The 20,629-nt window shown below is 36.4% G+C and overlaps 1 protein-coding gene across 1 annotated transcript in view; it reads right to left on the bottom strand.

Moving 5' to 3' along the window:
- HCN1 (hyperpolarization activated cyclic nucleotide gated potassium channel 1) overlaps positions 1 to 20,629 on the bottom strand; it is a 191,986-nt gene that overhangs the window by 64,475 nt on the left and 106,882 nt on the right. The window contains exon 4 of the mRNA XM_030237500.2: positions 1,293 to 1,511. Coding sequence (XP_030093360.2) covers positions 1,293 to 1,511 — 219 coding nt within the window. The remainder of the gene's footprint in view (positions 1 to 1,292; positions 1,512 to 20,629) is intronic.

Genomic DNA, 20,629 nt, shown 5'->3' with positions numbered 1-20,629 from the left:
CTCTTCCTGTCTCTCACATATTGAACCATGATCTGGATGCAATTTAAGCTTAACAAAACTGTATATAAACCCTTCTCCACCCACACATTCTCATTTCCTTCCTCTGCTTCCTTGTAAAGAAAATCCCCCAGTCCATCCTACTTTTTTTCCCCTCTTTCTTTCCCAGTAAATTCAGGTCATTCCCCTTCACCCTCAGCATATGCCAGGGTCATCCTCTCGGCTGTTTAGTCTCTGCCAGTTTTCTCCCTCAGGTTTGTGTTACATCATACTGTGATTTCTGCCCAGTTTCCCTTTCTGGACCTTGTTATGGATGCATGCCAAATACTATTGCTCAGGCTGTGTTTCTTCTTTGCTGATGTAAACTTTGATTTCTCTACTTTGCTCAGCTGACCTCTCCCCTGCTATGGCTCTTCCAGTTCCCCATGTACTATAGTAATGAATTTTGTCATTTCTTAAGCACCTCTAATTCTGCGCATTCTTTTTATCCCTTCCTGAGGTTCATTCTGATCCCTTCTTCCTTATGCCATCATTGCTAGATATATCTTCCAGTTTCATGCCTTGATCCACACCTGTCTCTGATTTTTATTACACAACTGACAGTTTTAATTAGTACTTCACAAAGATCCAACCCTGTACCCATTCATGTCTTTTTAATTCCAATCTTACACGGAATAAAAAAACCATTTACTTCCTGCTTCATAAAGAGCACTCTTCCACTAACCTTCCTCTACTTTTCCACCTTTGGCCACAATCCTATTTGACCTTGGAGAGGACCTGACAGGTCATGATTTCACATGTAAACAGTACTGTTACGAAGCAAATGAACACCTCTTCTGAGCACTTCTCTGAGGAAGTTACAAACAAAACTAATTGATTTGGTCTGGTCCTCATTTAGAGGACATTCTTTTGACATGTTCAAGGGTGATCCCTGAACTGCACTCCAAAGGAATTACAGGAAATTGTGAAGACATACCCAAGCTAGCAAGGTCAAGGTCGTGGTTCAAACTACCTAGTTCAATTCCCTACAGAACGCAGCAAAGGGATACAAAGCAAGCCTGAAGCAGGGATAGAGTTTTCACGGAAGAGTATAAAGAAGTATAAAGAACCAGCTGCTCTCTAAGCAAAGTAGGTTCGTGCAAAAATGTACTGAACTCATAGAGTGTTCTGAACTCCTTTGTGTTCAATGACATATGCCACAGGCTTCACATGTTACCAGACCATTTCATGTAAAGAGTTAAAACATCCCCATTAATCCATTTCCCAACCCAAGGAGTTGTGAGAAAACTAGTTACCTTTTCTTGGTATTGTCGTCGTGACGAGTCCAGGGACTGGATGAGGGCAGTGGCATGACCCACAAACATGGCATAACAAGTAGCCCCCACAATCATACTCAGCATCGTTATCCAGAGGTCGGACATGCTGACGGGGGCGCGGGCCCCATAACCAATGCAGAGCATGTGGCTCATGGCTTTGAAGAGTGCATAGGAGTACTGCTTTCCCCAGGAGTCGTTCTGCAAGAAAAGAGACAAGTGACTGAGCCTGCGAGCAGCTGGAAAGAAAACTACATTTGTACCTGTTTAGTGGGCTCATAGATTGCTGCCTCTGAAAGACTAGCTGGGTAATGTATCCTCTATGTTTGAGAAGAGATGCTCCTTCTAAATTAACTGCTAGATCAAGTGTCAGAGATTCTGACAGATAATACTTATCACAGTGAAATGAAATAAAATTGACTATTTTTAATACATGATTACATTCTTAAATGTGGGGGCTATCCTAATTACAAGGAGACTAAAGGTCAATTTTATTTTACAACCCACAGCAGATAGACTAGAAAAAGCTAAGTACTCAGACTTATCAAGCCCAATAAGCTGCTACTTTGTTTTAGTATGCATGTACATACTCCTTCAGCCCTATTTCTTTCTTTCTGGAATTGTCTGTTTAAAACACATAACCATATTTTCCTTACTAATTGATTCCTTTCACTTTTCAAGGACAGGAAAAAAAGAGTATTATTTATTGTAGTGTCTGCTTGTCCTGATTTTTTTTTGTTGTTTTTGTAATATTGTGCTTATACTGGAATAATCTCAATGGAAAAGAAGTCTGTTTATCCTGCGTCACACCAAACCTATGTTCATAGTCACAGTCTGTGAAAGTCAGCTCAAATAAAAGAGGTGATGCCTAGGTCCTGCTTTTCTGATCTGCAGCTATCCCCTCCCAGTCTCTCTGGTAGATTAGAAGGACATGACTTCTTGCTCACAGGCTTTTGAAATTGCAAAGATGTTGGCAGTATCCTCCCTTCACCTTTACATAAAGACAGTCAAAGGGGCTGTTCCCAGCAAAAAGCAGACACCTTCACACACTCCAAAAAGCCCTGGGACTCCTTGTCAGATTTTTCTGTTTTCCAAGCCAAAAGAATGAAAGAACAAGGAGACAAACAGTGCTTGCAGGCACACAGCACACATGTGAGAAAACACAGTATTTACCACAAAAATAACTGAGAACAAATTTAAAAAAGAAGTAAAGAAGGAGAAACTGGGATGACAGGAGAAAGATCAGTCAGTTATATAGTATAGTGTCTAATATACAGGACCAAAAGTAACAAATTTCTTAACACAGATTTCCATATCAGCAGTAGCATTTACATATAAAGTTTATGCATGACACAGAAATATGTGTGTCTCTCTTCTACCAATACAAGCTGTACTCAAATGCTCTAATTTCTCAAAGAGCTGCAAGCTTGCTCTCTTGTCATTTGAATGCCAAGGTTACTAACTATCCTTGTGCTTCACATCTGTTAAAATGCTTTTCTAGACCTCATATTAGCCTAAATAACTGGTAACAGAACATAAACTGCCAATAGTTGTATTGCAGATGACACAGTTAGTACTTATTCACTAATGTATTAATTTAAAAGATAATGGTTTCTCTGTACTGAACACTTGTTTCATGTTGAAAGTCAAATCTTTTTAGATTTGTGAGCTGTTGCTTTTTCACGAGTTAAAATTTTGTGTCATTAAAACATCTAAGGAATAGGTTTTGAGTGTCTACACTTCAAAAAGAAAAAAAAGAAAAAATGTCTTAGATAGCTGGAACCCAGGTAGGTTTCAGTGACTAAGAATGAAGTAAGTTTCCAATCGTTTCAGACTTTTAAAAAATACTCAAAAAATGAATGACTTGAAGAAACTTCCCCAAAAAATCCCCAGTTCAGGATTCAACTATCCAGTTTGAGCACAGAAACATCCTGCTGTTGGGGTCACTGCAGATATTCTAATGCAAATTCCCTATTTCAAAGGAAAGCAAGTTTATTTTGAAGACCTTTCTCTCCAGCTGGTATCAAACTCCTTGTGCAGAAATAACTAATGAGGAAATTTTTAGAGACCTGTGTCAAATTCTTTAGCAGTTGTGCTTTACATAGATTAAATTGGGAAAACAATAAACTGCATGCTGGATGAAATATATCCAGGGTCTTTCAAGGCTACAAGTAGTGTCATTAAAGCCACAGTATTCACAAAGCTGTGAGATAAACCTTCAGTTCTTGTAGGACTCTGTAACAATTGTTAAACAAAAATAAAAGCTAATCTTGATCCTGCCTATGAATATTTTCTATCATGTTCTTGGTGTGATAAATCCCAATTAAAATACCTTCTACAAAATTATATTTTTACACCAAAGTCTCTGAGCTAATCTGAACACTAATGGATTTTATTTCTTGACAGAGATATTTTCCAGGTCTGTGAATCACAGTTTTAAGGAAAATAGCGTTGTTTTAGGAGAGAATAAGAAAATGCAAGTGAGGAGTAGCAATAAGCAACAAAATAAAAAGAATGTTTCCTACTAACAGGATAACAGGGTGAGTGAAAAATAAATTGAATATTACTAAAAAAGTACTACCAGAAGGGAATAAGTAGGAATAAGAGAGCTGTAATAGCACAAGAGAAATAACTAAAAATTTCCAACAAAAGAAACAAACATATACTGAACTATCTGCCTTTTAGATATATATGTTTATAGAGACATACACAGATATGTATGCACCAAAGTGTGATCCAACAACTCAGACAGTCACGACTGCACCTGAATTCAGAGTGGAGGCCATGGCCATCTCAAATAGCCTTTTTTTTAATACAAACAGCATCAGCTTTTACTGTGTAGCTAATGATAAGACCATGTTACAGGCTGGGCAGATTTCAGGCATTTGTGAATGGATGGTCCTGAGCAGCAGGTCCCCAGACAGGTAGAAAGGCTTTAGCAAAAGGAGAATAAAAAAGAAAGGACTGACAAAGCATCTGAATTCAGCTTGGATTTGTCTAAGGATTTTGTTGCCAAAAATAGCTCACCAATGTGTTTTTGTTTCTTTTCTTTAATAATGACAGGCTTTTTATAAAATCAGGTGTAAGATTTGGTCTTTTTAGTTCGCATGGGTACATTTTTTTAAAAATGCTGGTCAGCAAATACCATTGTGAAGCTTGCAGATTTCAGTACAGTTACTTGTGTTGTTCAATGATTTATTCCATATATAAGCCACTTAAAAAGAACATTGATTCTAATGTCAAATCCTATATATCATGTATGTTACAACCAATGTTAGTAAATGAAATAATAATTATTTAATTATTTTTCTATTAGCATTGTATAACCTAAGGGTTTGGCAGGAATAACACTAACTTTGTTTCATTGTGAGGGGTTGGAATTTTCCACAAACTTGTTCCAATGTTCCAAGAGCAGCTGCTCTTTGCTGTTCAAAAGCAAGGTGTGACCATTTATCTGCTGGCCTAAAGTAGTATTTTTTAGATAAGAAGTAATTTTGCACCTGCATAATGAAATCTTTGCATGGCACATTCACAGAAAATATCCCTGAGTCAATAAAACACCATTTTGTGAAACAGAAAATCCTGTTTTTATACAGGCATCTTTTCTTTAATACAATCTTATATCCTAATATTTATATATTTACAGATTAAATGTTTCCTAAATGGCCATATTCTATTTTTAAAGTATAGATTTAAAAACCCCAACAACAGCAACAAAGAAAAAAGCTGATAAAATCACCTACAAATTAATAAAAAGGGCATTTAATTTCTTAGTTGACAATGGGTTGATCACTGTTTCCAGATTAGCAGTAATCAGTTTAAAAAGTTTTAAACTAAAGTACATTAATTTGGAAAAACTATTAAAGACTGTAATTTCGAGAAATACCAAAGCTGTTTATCCAAGGATTGATTACATAATCTAGCTTGATGACATTAAGAAATCCTCACATTCGTGACAGGAATGGAGACTAATAATTTTCAATTGGTTCTGTAACCATATACATAAACTTCCCAGTCATCCTGAAGAATATGTTAATTCCAGGGCACTTCTGATACTTAAAAATCTGTGTCCAAGCCTTTTCCTTCACCAAAGGATGTTATGGTTTGTCCCATAATTTCACAAAGACTCCTACAAATATCTCTTTGTAATATTAATATTATTTTAAATAAATCACATGGTACTTTCTAAGGGACAACAATAAAAGGCAAATTGTTTTTCTAATGGGATTAAAAAAGTGTTTTTATTCTACCATATAATCTATGAAGGTTTTCATCAGGAAATGTTGTTGTCATAAGACAAATCAATTCCATTCCCATATTGTAGTCATTCCCTCAGGCACAGCTTATCTTCCCTCAGCCATATCCTTGCACTGAGATATAAATTGATTTAGAAATCTCGTACCAAGGAGACTATTGCACAGAGAGTAATGGTTTCCTCAGTTTTGCCTCAGTCCCTTTTTTGTTTCACAAATACTGCAGGTGTCACAGAAATGGGTCTGTCAGTTTGCAAGGGCATGCTTTGCAATCATGGAGCAGAGATTGCCTTAATTATTAAATGAAATGGTTTTTACAAGGATTTTGAACTCATCCTCATCCTCCCTTCAAAACTGAAGCAGTAGGGAAGCAGCTCTCCCTCTCTGAAAGAACTTGCCTTATCACTCACACCCCTGTCTTTTATGCTCACCATTGTCTTCTGGTTTTTTTGAAAGTAAGCAGTATCTGAAGGACGGTCTTGACAGGACACAGACTGTTAGTCTCTATCCCAGTAAATTCAAAAGTATCAGAAAGCATTCCCAAGCTCTAGAAGTTGGTTCCCATGGTTTCACATTTAGAAATGGTCTAACACTGGCCCCACAGCACTCTGTTGCACTTTGGAGCTGGTCTAGGTGAGGAATCCCTCCTTCTAGACTGCTGGCATGAACTTGTCCAGTGCTGAAACTCAAAAAATATTTATTCTATGGACATAGTTGGTAGCTCCTAAACTAGTCTTACCCAGTGCCCATCAAAATTGGGCACTATAAATTTACTTATGGCCATGGAGGCAGCTAGACAGTTCATGAGTAAACCCTCTGGTTTTAGCATTGCCATGGGAAGCCATTGCACAAAATGAATGTAAAGTTAGGGTTTAAGAAGTTGAAAAAAGCAGGAAGTATTCTTGCCTGCATAGAGGCAGAGGCTGTAACACAAGAGTGGCCCAAGGAAACATCTGCCTAAATTCTAGGGGACATGAGCTATGCTGGTCAAATTTACTGTAAAAATTAGTCTGTTCCATCAGGAATTCTATTAAACTGTATTAATAAACTGTATTTTATAGCCATATATGGTTATTTAAGTTAACTGTATACTTATTTGCAAGTCATTATTTTCAACTGTTTCTAGAAGACTTCTTAAACGGAAGAGTTACTTATAATTCAACTAATCAAAAAGGAATGCTAAGAAAAGACTACAGATGCATGTTAGTAAAATTCTTTACCAGGTATGGCTGACATAGCTAGAATAAAGGCCATGTGATTCTCTCCCTGTGTCAGCTACTTACGTGCAAGAAACATGACAACAGAACTGGGCCTCTGTATTGAATCGATCATTTCCTCAGTAATCCATATATATACATATATGTATATCTACTTTTATACAGATATATAGTTCATGTGCTTTTCCATCAGGAAGATGAATCATTTTCGTCCTCTGGTATCATTCAGTACCTTAGAATTATGCATTAGTTAAAACCTCAGACAGGAAACTGGAGCAAAATACCATCTCAGCATTTCAGCTTTTAAAGAAGTTGTTTGAGTTGACAACGAATAACCAAGTTGGCCAATGTGAAAGATGCCCAATATTTACTGTTTCAAAGCTCATGCAATGGTGAATGCACTACCATGCAAAACCTCTAGTTCTTCTCACAGCTATTACTAATATGAATATCTTGTTTTCTAAAACTAGTAAACAAAGGCAAGGTGGGATCAGACTTGGAAGACTAAAAATCTCAGTGTTCTAAAATTCTTATGAATACAAGGAAGAAGAGCCTATTTTAGGAAGTGTGCAAGTATGTATGATTAAAACAGAAAAACCCTGAATCGGTAAGCTCAGTGAAATAAGCAGATGTCTTCAGAAACTTCTGAGCACTTCTCTCAGCTGATACGTGCACAGATAGCAGATGGTGTAAGTGACTCAGCATATACTTTCAAGAGCAGTACTAGCAGGAAAAAAATTAGAAATTGTTTGGCATTGCATTCCACTGGAAAAGAAGTTTGGAGGAGCAGTGACTAAATATTATATATTTACTCTGTTCCGAGTAGTTACATGACTTTGCTATCATTACAGCTTGTTCATTTTTTTATGCTATGTCTTTGGCACTAGCCATCAAACAGAAACAATGTAGCATGGCAGGTCTTTCTTTTTATTTTGACTGTTTTTCATGATGCAGAAAATCCAAACATTTATCTGCTAATACACTCTCCCATTAAAAGCAAATAGCCAGAGGGTCTACTTGCGATCACCTTTCTGAGGTAAGGATGAATAATTTTCATTGCAGAATAAGTGTGAAAATTCATTAACAGCAGAAGAAAGGCAGATATTCAGTTCATGCACACAGGCTGGTCATTCACATATATTTGAGGTATTATGTTCAAACAAAAAAGTCCATTGCATTCAAAGGGATGAGAAGATATGCTCACAATTTTATAGGAGAGGATTTCCTATAAACTGCTCAGTATTGCTCTTCATTCTTTGTATCTGTGCATAGTTAAGAGATACAGTAGTGAGTTTCTACAGCCGCAAATATAAAGCTACAAAATAATAAATTAAATCTTATGTGAAAAATACTTCTTCTGTTCTTTTGCCTGTGAATCATCTCACTGTGACTCATCCTTATCTGGCCATTGTGCTCCCTTAACTGAACCCAGATGACTGAAGAAATAACATTCCATTGCTAAGGATTATTTTAATAACAATTTTAAGGGAATTTCAGCTTACAAAGATGTTAGAAAGCTTTTATAAAGTTGAAAGTGAAAAATATGAGAAGTAAAAACTGTATTTTTCAAAAATGAAAATTTAACAGTGCTAGAAAACATTACCCTATTATGGAATTTACTGAAAATACTTTTCAGAAAATTGTGGGTTTGGCTCAAGCCAATTAATATCCTCCAGAATAGCTCCTGAACCAGCCTGAGAGCTAGCAGAGGTTGACCTGAGGCCTCTTTGCATTGGTAACTAGGAAATCCAGTTGCATGGAAGCAGGTTGTGGAAGCAACTGACTTCCAGGATAAAAACCAGACCTGGGCCTATTTAATCTATAGGATAAGTACAACCCCCTTGTCAATCAGCCAGTGACAAACTAAGGGATCAACACTGGTGAACTGTACCTGTTACATCATCTCTTTCCCATCTTCTGGAAAGGAAAATCAGAGTGCAGGGAAGTAGACAGGCATTTTTAAAGGATTTTTGTTTCAGTTCCCTAAAGAACTCGCACAGGATGTGAACTGCTTCTTTAAAGAGGGGTGTCAGGGAACTCTTTCCCAACCACTAGTGATTTCTTTTTTATATGTCTGTTTTCAAACTGATCAGAAATCATCATCTTTAGCAAGAATTATTGCTTCTGGAGAGCATTCCTTCTCCCCCAATTTGAAATCAACTTTACTAATATATAAGATATTTTAAAAAATTCTTTTTATAGATGTTTAGCACTGAAACAGATTAGTTACCATTAGTCATTAGTTATCATTTTTTGGTGCTACATCTTTGGCACTAGCTATCAAACAAAGACAATGTAGCATGGCAGATCTTTCCTTTTATTTTGATTTACTTTCCTGATGCAGAAAATATTGAACATTTATCTGCTAATACACTTCTCCAGTGAACAAAGTTCCTTACTGAAATTTTTCAAATGAATTAAAAATCTGATCAAGGCAGTTGGCTTTTGTTTTCTTTTGTCATAATGCACTCAGATTCTGATTATGTTCAAACCATTCTGATTTTTTATCCCAAAATAAACTTAAATGCCATGTTTACAAGGGACTGACTGGAACAGATATACACTGCCTACAAATGGGAAAATATGTTCTAATGACAATAAGCATTGTGTGGTCACAGTAAGTGATTACAGGTCTACAGGTTTCTTCTGGGCAAACAATGCCTCTTAAAAATCACTTTCTTACAGGAAAAAAAAAAGAATACAATGGCAAATTTAATAAGAGAATACATAAATCCTGCAAGAAAGCATTTTTGATGAGCAACTTTGTTCATGAAATAGCTCTGTTCAGGAGAGGTAAGAATTCAGTGAGCATTAAAGACAACGTATCTCTTTGTTCTGCTCCTTTCATTTGGGGAAAGGAGCTGGATATAATGTAAAACAGTTTACTTAACAAGCCTCAAGTATTGAATCAAACCATTTATGAAATGCTTTTGCAATGCAATCACCAAGAAAAGCATTGCATTTCTAACAGCAGCCATCTAGATAGTCAAGAATAGGCAGATGATAATGTGGGCTTAATAGAGAGCAGTTCTGGGAAGCAGTAGAAGGAGTGAAGTGACATAAACCTGACTCGTGACTCCACAGTGTACTGCTTCACTGAAAACTGTTAGGAAGAATCCACACCATCACAGACAATATTTGCAACCAATTTAGGAAAGGGAGCTCGGTAGAAGGAACTCGAGCTCTCTATGTGAACAACTCAGACTGGATAGCAAATTACGTGAAGCATCCACTCCCAAATAAAATGACAAATGGAAATTGTATGGTTTTGGAAGGAGACACAGCTTTCTGAGTGTTGTCACCATTCTCTTTGAATCAAAGGGGTTTTAAAGATACATTAAAAACGACAGGAAACAACAAACCTCACAAGTAGCAGAAAAAGCTATCATTAGGAAATATCTAGGCAAACTTGATACATAATTTGGAAAGTACATAGACGGATATGCACAAAATAATAGTATCCCACTTCTCACTACAATTAGTTCAAAATTTTCAAACATTTTAAAAAACACACCTTCCTCCTTGTTTTATGTATAGGCATACTCCAGTTAAGTTGATTTCCCTTGTAAATATTTTTAACAATGTGTCCTTAGAGGGAAAAAAAAATGGATTACAGTAGATTAAAATGGTCTAAACTGATCTACTCACAAAGGGTCTGAATATGCTTTAATCTGCTTAAAAATGAATCAAGGTGAACCAATGCTACTTTCACACAGAGAATCAGCATAAGGGTGGGATTTGTGAGTTACGGAATCCAGTGATTAAAAACTAGTTTTTTTCTCTAGTAAAGTGGTGCTTGGTACCATATAGGCTAATTTGTTCTGCTTAGTCTAAGGATATAATTTTTACCATGTTTTATTTAAGTAATGAATTTTTTAAGGCAGAGGATCTGTGCTGATTTTAAGTTTTTTTGGTTTTTTTTTTTCACTTAGCTGGTACTTTTCTTGTCGGTTTTTCGATAAATTTCCTAACCTGATGCCTTTGAGACTCTAGGTTGCATCTGGTTAGTTTACAGTTCTTCAGAAAATTATATCTTACTAAATACCTGAGCCCTCAAGAGGCTAATCTACATTTTGGTAAAGCAGAATTCTTCATCAAATACTACATCCTACTAAAAGCTGTGCATTATTTTATTAGCCAGTGACAGCAGGAAGCAAAACAGCTCTGCAGCTGAAAACCTATTTTGGCTCTAAGAAAAGAACAAACCTCAGTGTCAAAGCAAGTAGGCTGAATCTAGGTCAGAGGCTTTTTTTTCTGAGAATGCATCAGAGTTTCCTGATGACCTTTTCTTAAACTCAGATGCCTTAAAACTGTAGGTGCTTACTAGAGTCTGCAAGACTTTCAAGGTAATATATTATAAATAAAAATTATTTAGCAGCCTAAATGCCACCCACAACATTATGTCTAGGCACTAAAAAAAAAAGACCGACTTGGTGACTCACAAAAATTTAATTTCCCTCCTCCACCAGAGGGTGGTTAATCTAAATCATAGAAGAATATTGTGACCTTGGGGGTATGAACTTTGGACTCTGAGGGGAAGGAAGGGGAACATGCTCCTCTTTTATTGTCCTTGAGAGAGTTAACAGAGCACCTGAGTGGTCCTGTAGCATTCATCCAAGAGGCGTGGAGCACGCCTGTCCCAGTTACAGCTATGAAGACAGTGGTCAGTCCATGCCCCCTTGGTCACTCTGGGCTTCCCCAGGTACAGTCACCCCAGTGCAGGGTGCGGTGTCAGACAGCCATCAAGGTCAGCTTGACACTGACAGTATGTGACAGCATGTCAGAGTCATGGTCTGCCACACCATCCCTGTGCTTCTGGACAAAGATGAACATTTTTGTATGGTCATGCAAAAAATGACTGGGCAGACATAGAAGAAACACATAGGGATAGTTGCTGAGCACCTGGATACCACCTCAGAACCTCAGCAGCAAATTTCTGAAAACTGGAACACCCCATGCTTGCTGTGGTTTGATCTTTACTGGGCATCTTCCCTGGCCATCCTTGGAAAGAGATCAGGGAAACTGCAATGAGACACGCTGCTGGTCCCACCTGAATGAACTCCCAGCAGCTCAACCCTTAACTGGGACACATTCAGTTTGTCTTGATATCACTCTTGTTTCCCTGTCCAACTTTCTACCTGCTTAAGCAGCTCCAGAGGAGGCCTACAAAGGTGATTAAAGGGATGAAGTCTGAGAGCACTGGAATTGTTCAGCCTGGAGCAGACCTCTGGGAAGACCTCTTAGCAGGCTACCAGTACTAAAAGAGAGCTCATGAAAAAGAGGGAGAGCAACTTTTTACAAAGGTGTGTAGTGACAAGACAAGGAGAAATGGATTTCCACTGAAAGACAGTGGTTTTAGATTAGATATTAGAGATATATAAAGCAATTCTTTACTGTGAGGATGGTGACACTGGAAAAGGTTGCCCGGAGAAATTGTGGATATCCCTCTATCCCTTGAAATGATCAAGGCCAGGTTGAATGGAGCTTTAAGCAATCTGGTTCAGTGGAAGGTTTAAGTTTTCTTTAGCCAATCTGCCCTCTCACAGTTCCTTAGCAAGTATTTATGAAACAACTGTTTCATCCACAGAACAACCATAATGCCTTTTAACTATTCAGAAATGCTTGGAAAGCCCATGGGAAACTTTCATAGCCACAACATAAAAGATAAGAAAGTCTCTTGCTGCAATTAAGAGTTAAACTACATGCATGGATTATAGGAAGACCTGAAAAATAATCCTGCAGAGCCACTAAAACATCCACCTGGTGAGTAGTTAATGGGAACCCAGGTTCTTTAGTACAGATACTGAGGATAAAATGCTCTGACAGAAACAGGTAAGGCTGAGGCAGACAGCCCAGGCCAGAGGACAAACCCTGGGGAGAGGCCAGACATGGCATGTCTAGCTCTGATGCTTGAGGGAGGGAGGCACACAGGAACACCACAATCCTCAGCGATGGACAATGCACAGGAAAAGTGCATTGCACTTTTTTATTGTTTACACATGGATGTTTGCAATGACCAGTGGCCCTACTGGTCCTGAGATTTGCTTATGAGACCCAGCACTAAGAGAGAAAGGCATCCCAAAATTTCACTTCAGCTGACTCCAGGTACTTTGCTTTGATAGCTAAGGAGTTGGCAGGTCTCCCTAGGCTCCCTACACAGTCAGTAAAAATCTGACTTCTGCAGATGGTGATTCAGAGTAGAATGTTAATGCAGGTGTTCTTTATCACCTCCAGGGGAGAATTTCTCTTTCCATAAGCTGCTCAGGATCCTATTCAGCCAAAGCTGCATCCATTATCTTCCTGAGCTTCCCTGCTGGGCATACCTCTGTTTTCATGGATAGACTTGACACCCCATTTCTTCCTAGCTCAAATCCAGTGGAGAAAATAAAATTCTCTAGAACAGTCTCTTCTCTCAAGCTCTGGTTTTGTTTTATGATCTGTGTTTTTTCTCTTGCAATTGAATTTTGCAGTCAGATCAGGACATGAGTTTGCCCTTGCAAGTCTGACAAAAGTCAGAGGGGCTCTGTAAGAGATGATGCAGGTTTGACTCGGTGAATTCTGTTCCAGCACACTGGATTTAATGTAAGCATACTACAGAGAGATAGAATCATAAACTACAGATAGGAGCAGGTGAAAGACAAAAAAAGATTCCAAATGCGAACAGAGGAATGCTTAGAATGCAAACATCATAACTATTTACTTAGATGGATAAAGTTATCCAGCAGAGAGCATGCAGTGAGAGAAAGAGTTCTTGGATTCAGGGCACATACTTGTAAATCCATTTATTGAAAGTATATGATTTACCTTGCTTGTAAAAGGTTGGGAAGGATGTTAAACTGGAAACATCTAAAAAGACTCAGATTCTAAGGAAAATAGAATCTATTTACCAAAAAATTGCATTATCTAACATGCAAACAGTTGGAAACCTTTCTTATATAGAACCTTCATGTTAACTGGGAACCTGCTACATTTCAAGATTGATTTTAAAAATCTGATAATCCACAGCAAATCTTTTAATGATAAGTAGAATTGAAAGAATAGTCTTTTTTAATTTTTTAAAATTAGTTTGTCAAAACAAAGTAATAGAACCACTCACTTGAGAAAGGCTCAGTTAAACTTGTCTTGAAACCAGTAGCACAGCAATGTTTGAATTTTTAAATAAATTTAGCAAACCACAGCACTCAGCACATGTATGGCACGTATTCTGAACAGTGATAAACAAAAATCATTTATTTTTATAGCAACCATGATTTGCACCCTCCAAGCACATAGGGAAGACAAATTCAAGCTGAGTTAAGATAGAAACAGCTTGTAACTTCCTTGTAAACATTACAAAGTAAAGTTTCCATTTCATTTAAATTAGGTTTCAAATGGTCCTGAATCTAATCTCTGAATCTAATTTCAGATCACATGGCTATTTCTTCCTTCTGAAATTTACATCAAAAATCCAAAAATTTGTGTTAAAAAAATAAAATATACTAAAGTATTTTTCAAATCCAACCTTTACAGTCAAAACTGTGAAAAGGAACAAGGTCACTCCACGGAAGGAAGGTCATCAGAGGATATACAGCAAGGCAGCTTTCATTCTTCAAAACAGCAAAATAACAACATGCTTTTTTTAAACTATCTTTTAAAATAAAATTCAGAGTCATTATTGATTAGAAACACACATTATATTGCATTTGGGTGTGTTTTTAATTGATACCATATTTAGTTTCTAATACAGATTTTGCATTCAATGTTACCTCTGTAAGTAAATATGGCATTTAAACGGCATTTTTTCATCTTTAACCTTATTAATCGGAAAAGTTTTTAGAGTGTGTTCTAGATAGTCTCTGGGCAGATGTCTCTGTATTTACTGTGTGAGTAAGCAGTGAGCACTTTCTTATACCAAGTCTGAAAGATTTTAAAAGCAAAAGAGTAAAGACAACAAGCTTTTTTAAAGCCTAGAAACCCTTCATCTTTTATTTATCTGCACACATGCCAACTTTATGTTTCCTCAAATCATGTTGCAATGGTTGAGTGCACTGGCTCATGCTTAGGAAAAGCCCAACTCCTACCTCAGATGTTCTGTTTCTATTTAAACTGTCTCATTCCTTCTCTCTGCTCCCCATGTCACTCTGTGTGTGTGGGAGGGTTTCCTTCACAAAAATTCAACAAGGGTGGCTTGGGTTTAGTATATTTTATTGATCTGCAAAATATGTTTACTTAGGAGAAATACACCATTAAATCTAAAGGCACTTCCTCTCAGCATTTATATGTTTCCACCAACAGCTTCTTTGTCAAGATACAGAATGCAAAAACATAAGGGAACCTCATCCTTGCTTATTCATGCAACTCAGAAATTAATTCATTCATCTCAAGTTTTATATGCACAGAAGTGTATGTAGCAGCAGGATGGTCCTGCTGCAAGAGTAAAGCCATGGTAATTAGTGTTAGTAACAAGAAGGTAAAAGCACATTTCAATACTCAGTATTGCATCTGTGTTTCATATAGAGAGATGGTGGCACAGGACAGGCAGCATTTAGGTGAAAGGCATGGCCTATGAGGGCTCATATGGAGACGTCTGCACAGGTCCAACAAATTCCAGGGTCAAATCTGTCCTTGCTTACTGGAAATGGAGCATGCCCACCCATTGCTCTTGAATATATATTCTCAGGGCAAGCTCTTGCATTTTCTTATCACACAAATCTTAGTTTTATTTTACTCCCAGCAAAGGCGTTTATCAAGGATGATAAACTTAATTTCTGAACACCTGGAAAAAGCTATTAAAATAGACAAGAAACTCCCTCAAATATTCTTCTGTCAACACAGTTCTAGCCACATTTAGCTGAGTTTAGGTTTGCCATAATTTTTCTAGTTGTATCTGAGAGAAAAATTTTAAGTCTTTTACTATTAGAGATAAGGAGAGGGGTATTACAGATTACTGCAAAGAGTGACAAATGAGTGGTACACTGCCTTTATTCCTGAGCAGTACCCAATTACTCTCTGTAGAACTGAACTAGCAGCCTGAGTGCACCCCACTTGAAAACATTGCTGCTAAGTAGACAGCTGCTCAACACCAGTCATGTTAATTCTCTCCCTATCTCTACCACTGCAGATAATCCTGTTTTGACTACATGTACTGTTGTCAAAGTGCTACCCTCAACTGCAAGCTGACTTTATCGTCTTCCAAATATAAAAGATGGAGCACAGTGACTAAAATGATGAATGCGATGGATTAGAAAGGGAACATGAGTCATTCGTGAAGAATATGGGCATTGTTTTCTTATCTCATTCAAATGCCAACTGCTAGCTTTCAAAGAGATTGTTTCAAAGCAACTCTCTCATCTTAGCAGTACCCCAAAATACAGGGAATATTGTCTTATTAACAAGGCCTCATGGAGTATATCTCTCTCTGCTCCAATCCACATCACAGGAGACTGTCATGAACGTTTTGTAATAAACACCAGTGATTCAAAACATTAGGTTAAAAAGAAAAGAAAAAAAAGAAAACATTAGGTTAATGTCAATAATGTTTTTTTTTTAAATTTGAGGGGAAATAGTTTTACTTTTGCAGCTAAATTAGTTAGATTAGTACATTATTCAAGTGAGATTATTTTGAGAAACTCTAATATTTTTTTAATGATAACATTGCTTTTCCCTTAAAATGAGGAAAAGAAATCCAGTGCAAATTATTAAACACGGCACATGGCCAGAGAAAGTTTCACCACAGGACTTGGTACTTTTCCTTATGTTGTCAATAATATCTGCTAAAGCATAAATGAACAAATATAAAAATCCAGATAGCTGAAAGAAAGCAAAATATATGTAAAGGGCATTCAGTAGTTTAAGCTATTGATACTAAAAGTATTCATTGCTTGCTTTTACAATTAATATGTAAACATCTACACACACATCTAGAAGATATTAAAAATTTACTGATTAACAACAACTTTAATAAATAAACATAATAAATAAGATGCTGTATATTTCAGAAAAAATAAAGATTTTCCTATACAAAATCTTGTCCATAACTTCTATTAGATTCAATTTTCTGAAAGTTTTAGGTGTCTATTTGAATTAGTTCAGGTTTAATATGCTCAAATGAGTATATTGTGCAGAAAGCAGGAAGAGGAGGAAACAGAGGGATGAGAGCAATCTTAAAGAAAATTAAGATTAATAATATTTTTAAATAAAATTAAATTTTATTAATAATCCTAATAGAATTAAGATTAATAATATTTTTAAAAGAGACAAGATACATGCAGCCTCACCCAAATAAACTGTGTACATCCCTGGTTTATATGTATAAACAGTTTGGGCAAAACCATATCAGACATGAAGGAAAATTAGTAGGCGGAAAAAAGTGAAAGAAAATAAAATGTCATATATTTCCTGCTTTTCCTCATGTTTTTCTTACCAGAAGTGAATGTAAATTTAGACTTCCAGTTCTACAGGGAAGCTTTTAGCTTCATTCAAATTCAAAGTGAAAATATGAAATATTAAAATTTCCTTGGAGAGAGAAGTTCATAAATAACCAGATTTTAAAAAGAAATATTGCAAACCCCTCTTTTCTGCATTTGAGATTTTGGGAATCCAGCAAGTGTCTTGCTCTGATTTTTTTCCAATGTGAAATGTAAGCATTCTAAATGTGCAATTTCAGATGGCCATTTTTTCATGTCTAATTGCATCCCAGTAGAGACTTCTCTCCAGATGCATTTTAAATATTAGAATGAGTCAGATGTTGAATAGCCATAGAAAATTCAAATTTGATATGGAAAAACCCATCAGGTAAAAGCAGTAAAATCAGTGCCCTTGAGAAAATCTGATTGTGATAATGACCCTTTGACAAAAATATGCACTTTGTGCAAATCCCATTTTTGTGCAGTCTTAAATCATATGGATCACGAATTAGCCTGTGCATTTTACTTAAGCTTGACAGGGAAAAAGGGGAAGATTTACTGAAGAACAGCTGTATTCATCTGGATATATCTACACTGGATTTATTCTGGGAAACCTGGTCTGGCATAAATATTCCAAGAGTTCAGTTTTTGGATACTCCAATCACAAGTGAAAAGGCCGCCCAGGGAGATCTACTTCAAAGTAATTTTTTCACATTTATATTCCAGTTCAATCCAAAGTACCACTACATGCAGATAAACATTTTAAATTTACAGAGCAAAGCAGACTGATCCACGTCCCCCCAGAACAAAGGGAACACTCTCTTCTTAAACAGAGAATCTGCTTTTGGCCATGTGGTGCTTATAACACCTCCTGAAAATTTACTCCAAGGTAAATGTGGGATACAAGGTCTTAAAACATGATAGGTCCAATTTATGTTTTTACTTTAGTTCACATTTTTTACTAAAGAAATGGCTTAGGGCACACTTTATGAAGTCTGTTGTTTTCCCCTTGAATGTCTATCAAGCACAACAATAGGCTTTACAATATTATGTGCAATTTCTTCTATTCTTTCCAGTGTAAGGATTACACAAAATATTTTGTACTTTACAGTTACCAGAAATCCCTTCACAATATACTGCAGCATAAACATTTATGAGTTGTGTTGATTCTTGAGAGTGAAACAGGGAAACCAAATTTTGATTACAAATAAGCAAGTTCCTCCTTTCATCTGCTCCTTGACATATTTCTACTAGCTCTTTCAAAAACACAGAAAAAATGTGGAAATAAGTTAGAATCTTTTAAGGATATCAGCTTGCTTTGTTATGCTCCCTCTAAAAGATTGTTTCATTATTCTCATCCCACATAGGGAAGACCAGCTTTCTATCTGAAAGAAACAGAAGCATGCAAGGCAGCCAACTAATTCATTACAGAAGTCATCCTCTGTAGCACCTATTATCTCATCAGCAACACAGTGCTACCATCAACACTTACAGACCTGAACTAATTTAGATCTTTCCATTAAGCACTAATATCTACTGAAATAACTATCACCAGCAGCATTAAATAATTACATCAGCACTACAGCATTTGTTTTAAGCATTTTAGTGAGAGTAAGATAAAGTGGCAGGGCTTATGACAATAGTTGAGTTTTGCAATGCTAAATAGTTCTGAGTTGGTGGAGTTCTGTGATTAGAGCTGGGAACACCTTCTCTAAATGACTATATTCCCTGTTGAGGAAGTTATAATCCAGATATTGAAGTATAACTTTCCCTATTCTTAAACTTCTAAAAAATTTTAAACCTCTCTATAATTGATTTTGCACCTTTATTTTTTAGTTCCTATGGTTTTACATCTGAATTAGCTCATGGCGTTAAGACAATAAAGTAACATTTATAATCTGAGAAGACATTAATGGCAGAAATATTATACAGAAAAAAAAAAAAGAAATCTCAATAACTGTAAGGCTGGGGAAATCTAGTAACTGTTTCTATCTAAGCACATCAGAAATCTAATGTCAAAAATATAGCCCAAAGTATATGAGACATCAAAAAATGTACAGAATATTACACCAAAGAGGACAAGGAATTTGGAAAGAAAAATTAATAAAATTATTACTACTTCCCATTCTAGGTCTACAAAAGCTGACTAACTATTAACCTGTCAGAGAACAGAATAAAGCATAAGTGAAAAACCTATGTGGGCTTCCTAGATCCTCAGCAGTTGTGGTAAAAATGAGAGCCTGATTTGTTTTCCTCTTCATTGATCACGACACACTGAATTAAATCAACAGTGTCCTCAGATACCCTATTTCTCTAGTCCCCACTAGCTTGGCATAAAATTTTGGTATTGCAGTTAATGCATGTCCTCAGTCTGCATTAAACCCACCTTTTCACTTAGCACTGCACAGCCACAGATTTTTCCCCTGCAGCTTATTTTACTGAAAAATCACACAAATTAATATATTTTCCCAAGCTAATATATTTTTAGGCCTATCACTTCATGCCAGACCAGTGAAATAGGTCATTACTTCATCATCTTAATGCAGGAGGAAGCAGACTGACCTCAGTGACTAGGTCAGTGCTGAGGGCAGGAGACACCAGCAACTGAATTCTGAACAGCTGCACATAGCAATATAATTACTCACTGAAGATTTAAAAATATGTATGTCTTAGTCCTAAGAATGTCATTTATATATTGTTGTTAATGATATTACTGTATTTTCCAATTGTGAACACTGTTTACTGTTGCAAACAGAGCATCTGACTTGAGCAATTCCACTAATTTTGATCCCAGTCCATGTCTGATTCGCAATTTCACACTTTTATCTGTTCCAAGATGCATTGCACTAACCAAATGGACACACATTAAAATAAATATATGAGTAAAAAAAATAGTAGTATACAGCATCAGAGCCTCAGTGCCTCTAGGAATCAGGTGATTCCCATATGGTCCATACTTTGCAAGCACCCAATATAAGACTGTGGTATTCAATCCACATACACATTTATTGCTCAGCATTGCAAATGAAATCATAGGAATCTAATGCTTTAAATCTGACTCTATAATATTTTATAATAATAAAAATGTACTCAGAAACATTTGTGAAGCTCTAAGTGATGATTATCACATAATGACCAAATGCAGAAAAATCCCATGAGAAAACTAGCTTCCCTAATTGCCAGCTATAGGGAAGAAGGTGCTAAGCTGATTATCAATAAGGACAGAACCCAGTGAAGAATAACATATCAAAATAACTATAATGAAATCCTTGAGCTCCAATAAGTAAAGCAGAGATCTCACTGAAAAACAAAAGTGATTGCGTAATTGAAAATGGTGCTCATTTGTAAGAAATGTTGATAATTAAAATTATTGTTTTGGATAGTAAACTAAATAGCTTTTTTATATATGACATGTATGTTAGCATAGTTCTTAGGGCATTTTGAAACCTAATCATCTCCTGCCT

This window comes from Serinus canaria, chromosome Z (genome assembly GCF_022539315.1).
Source record: "Serinus canaria isolate serCan28SL12 chromosome Z, serCan2020, whole genome shotgun sequence".
Classification (NCBI taxonomy): Eukaryota; Metazoa; Chordata; class Aves; order Passeriformes; family Fringillidae; genus Serinus; species Serinus canaria.
Note: the sequence above shows the minus strand (reverse complement) of the source record. Positions and strands in the feature narration are given on the sequence as shown.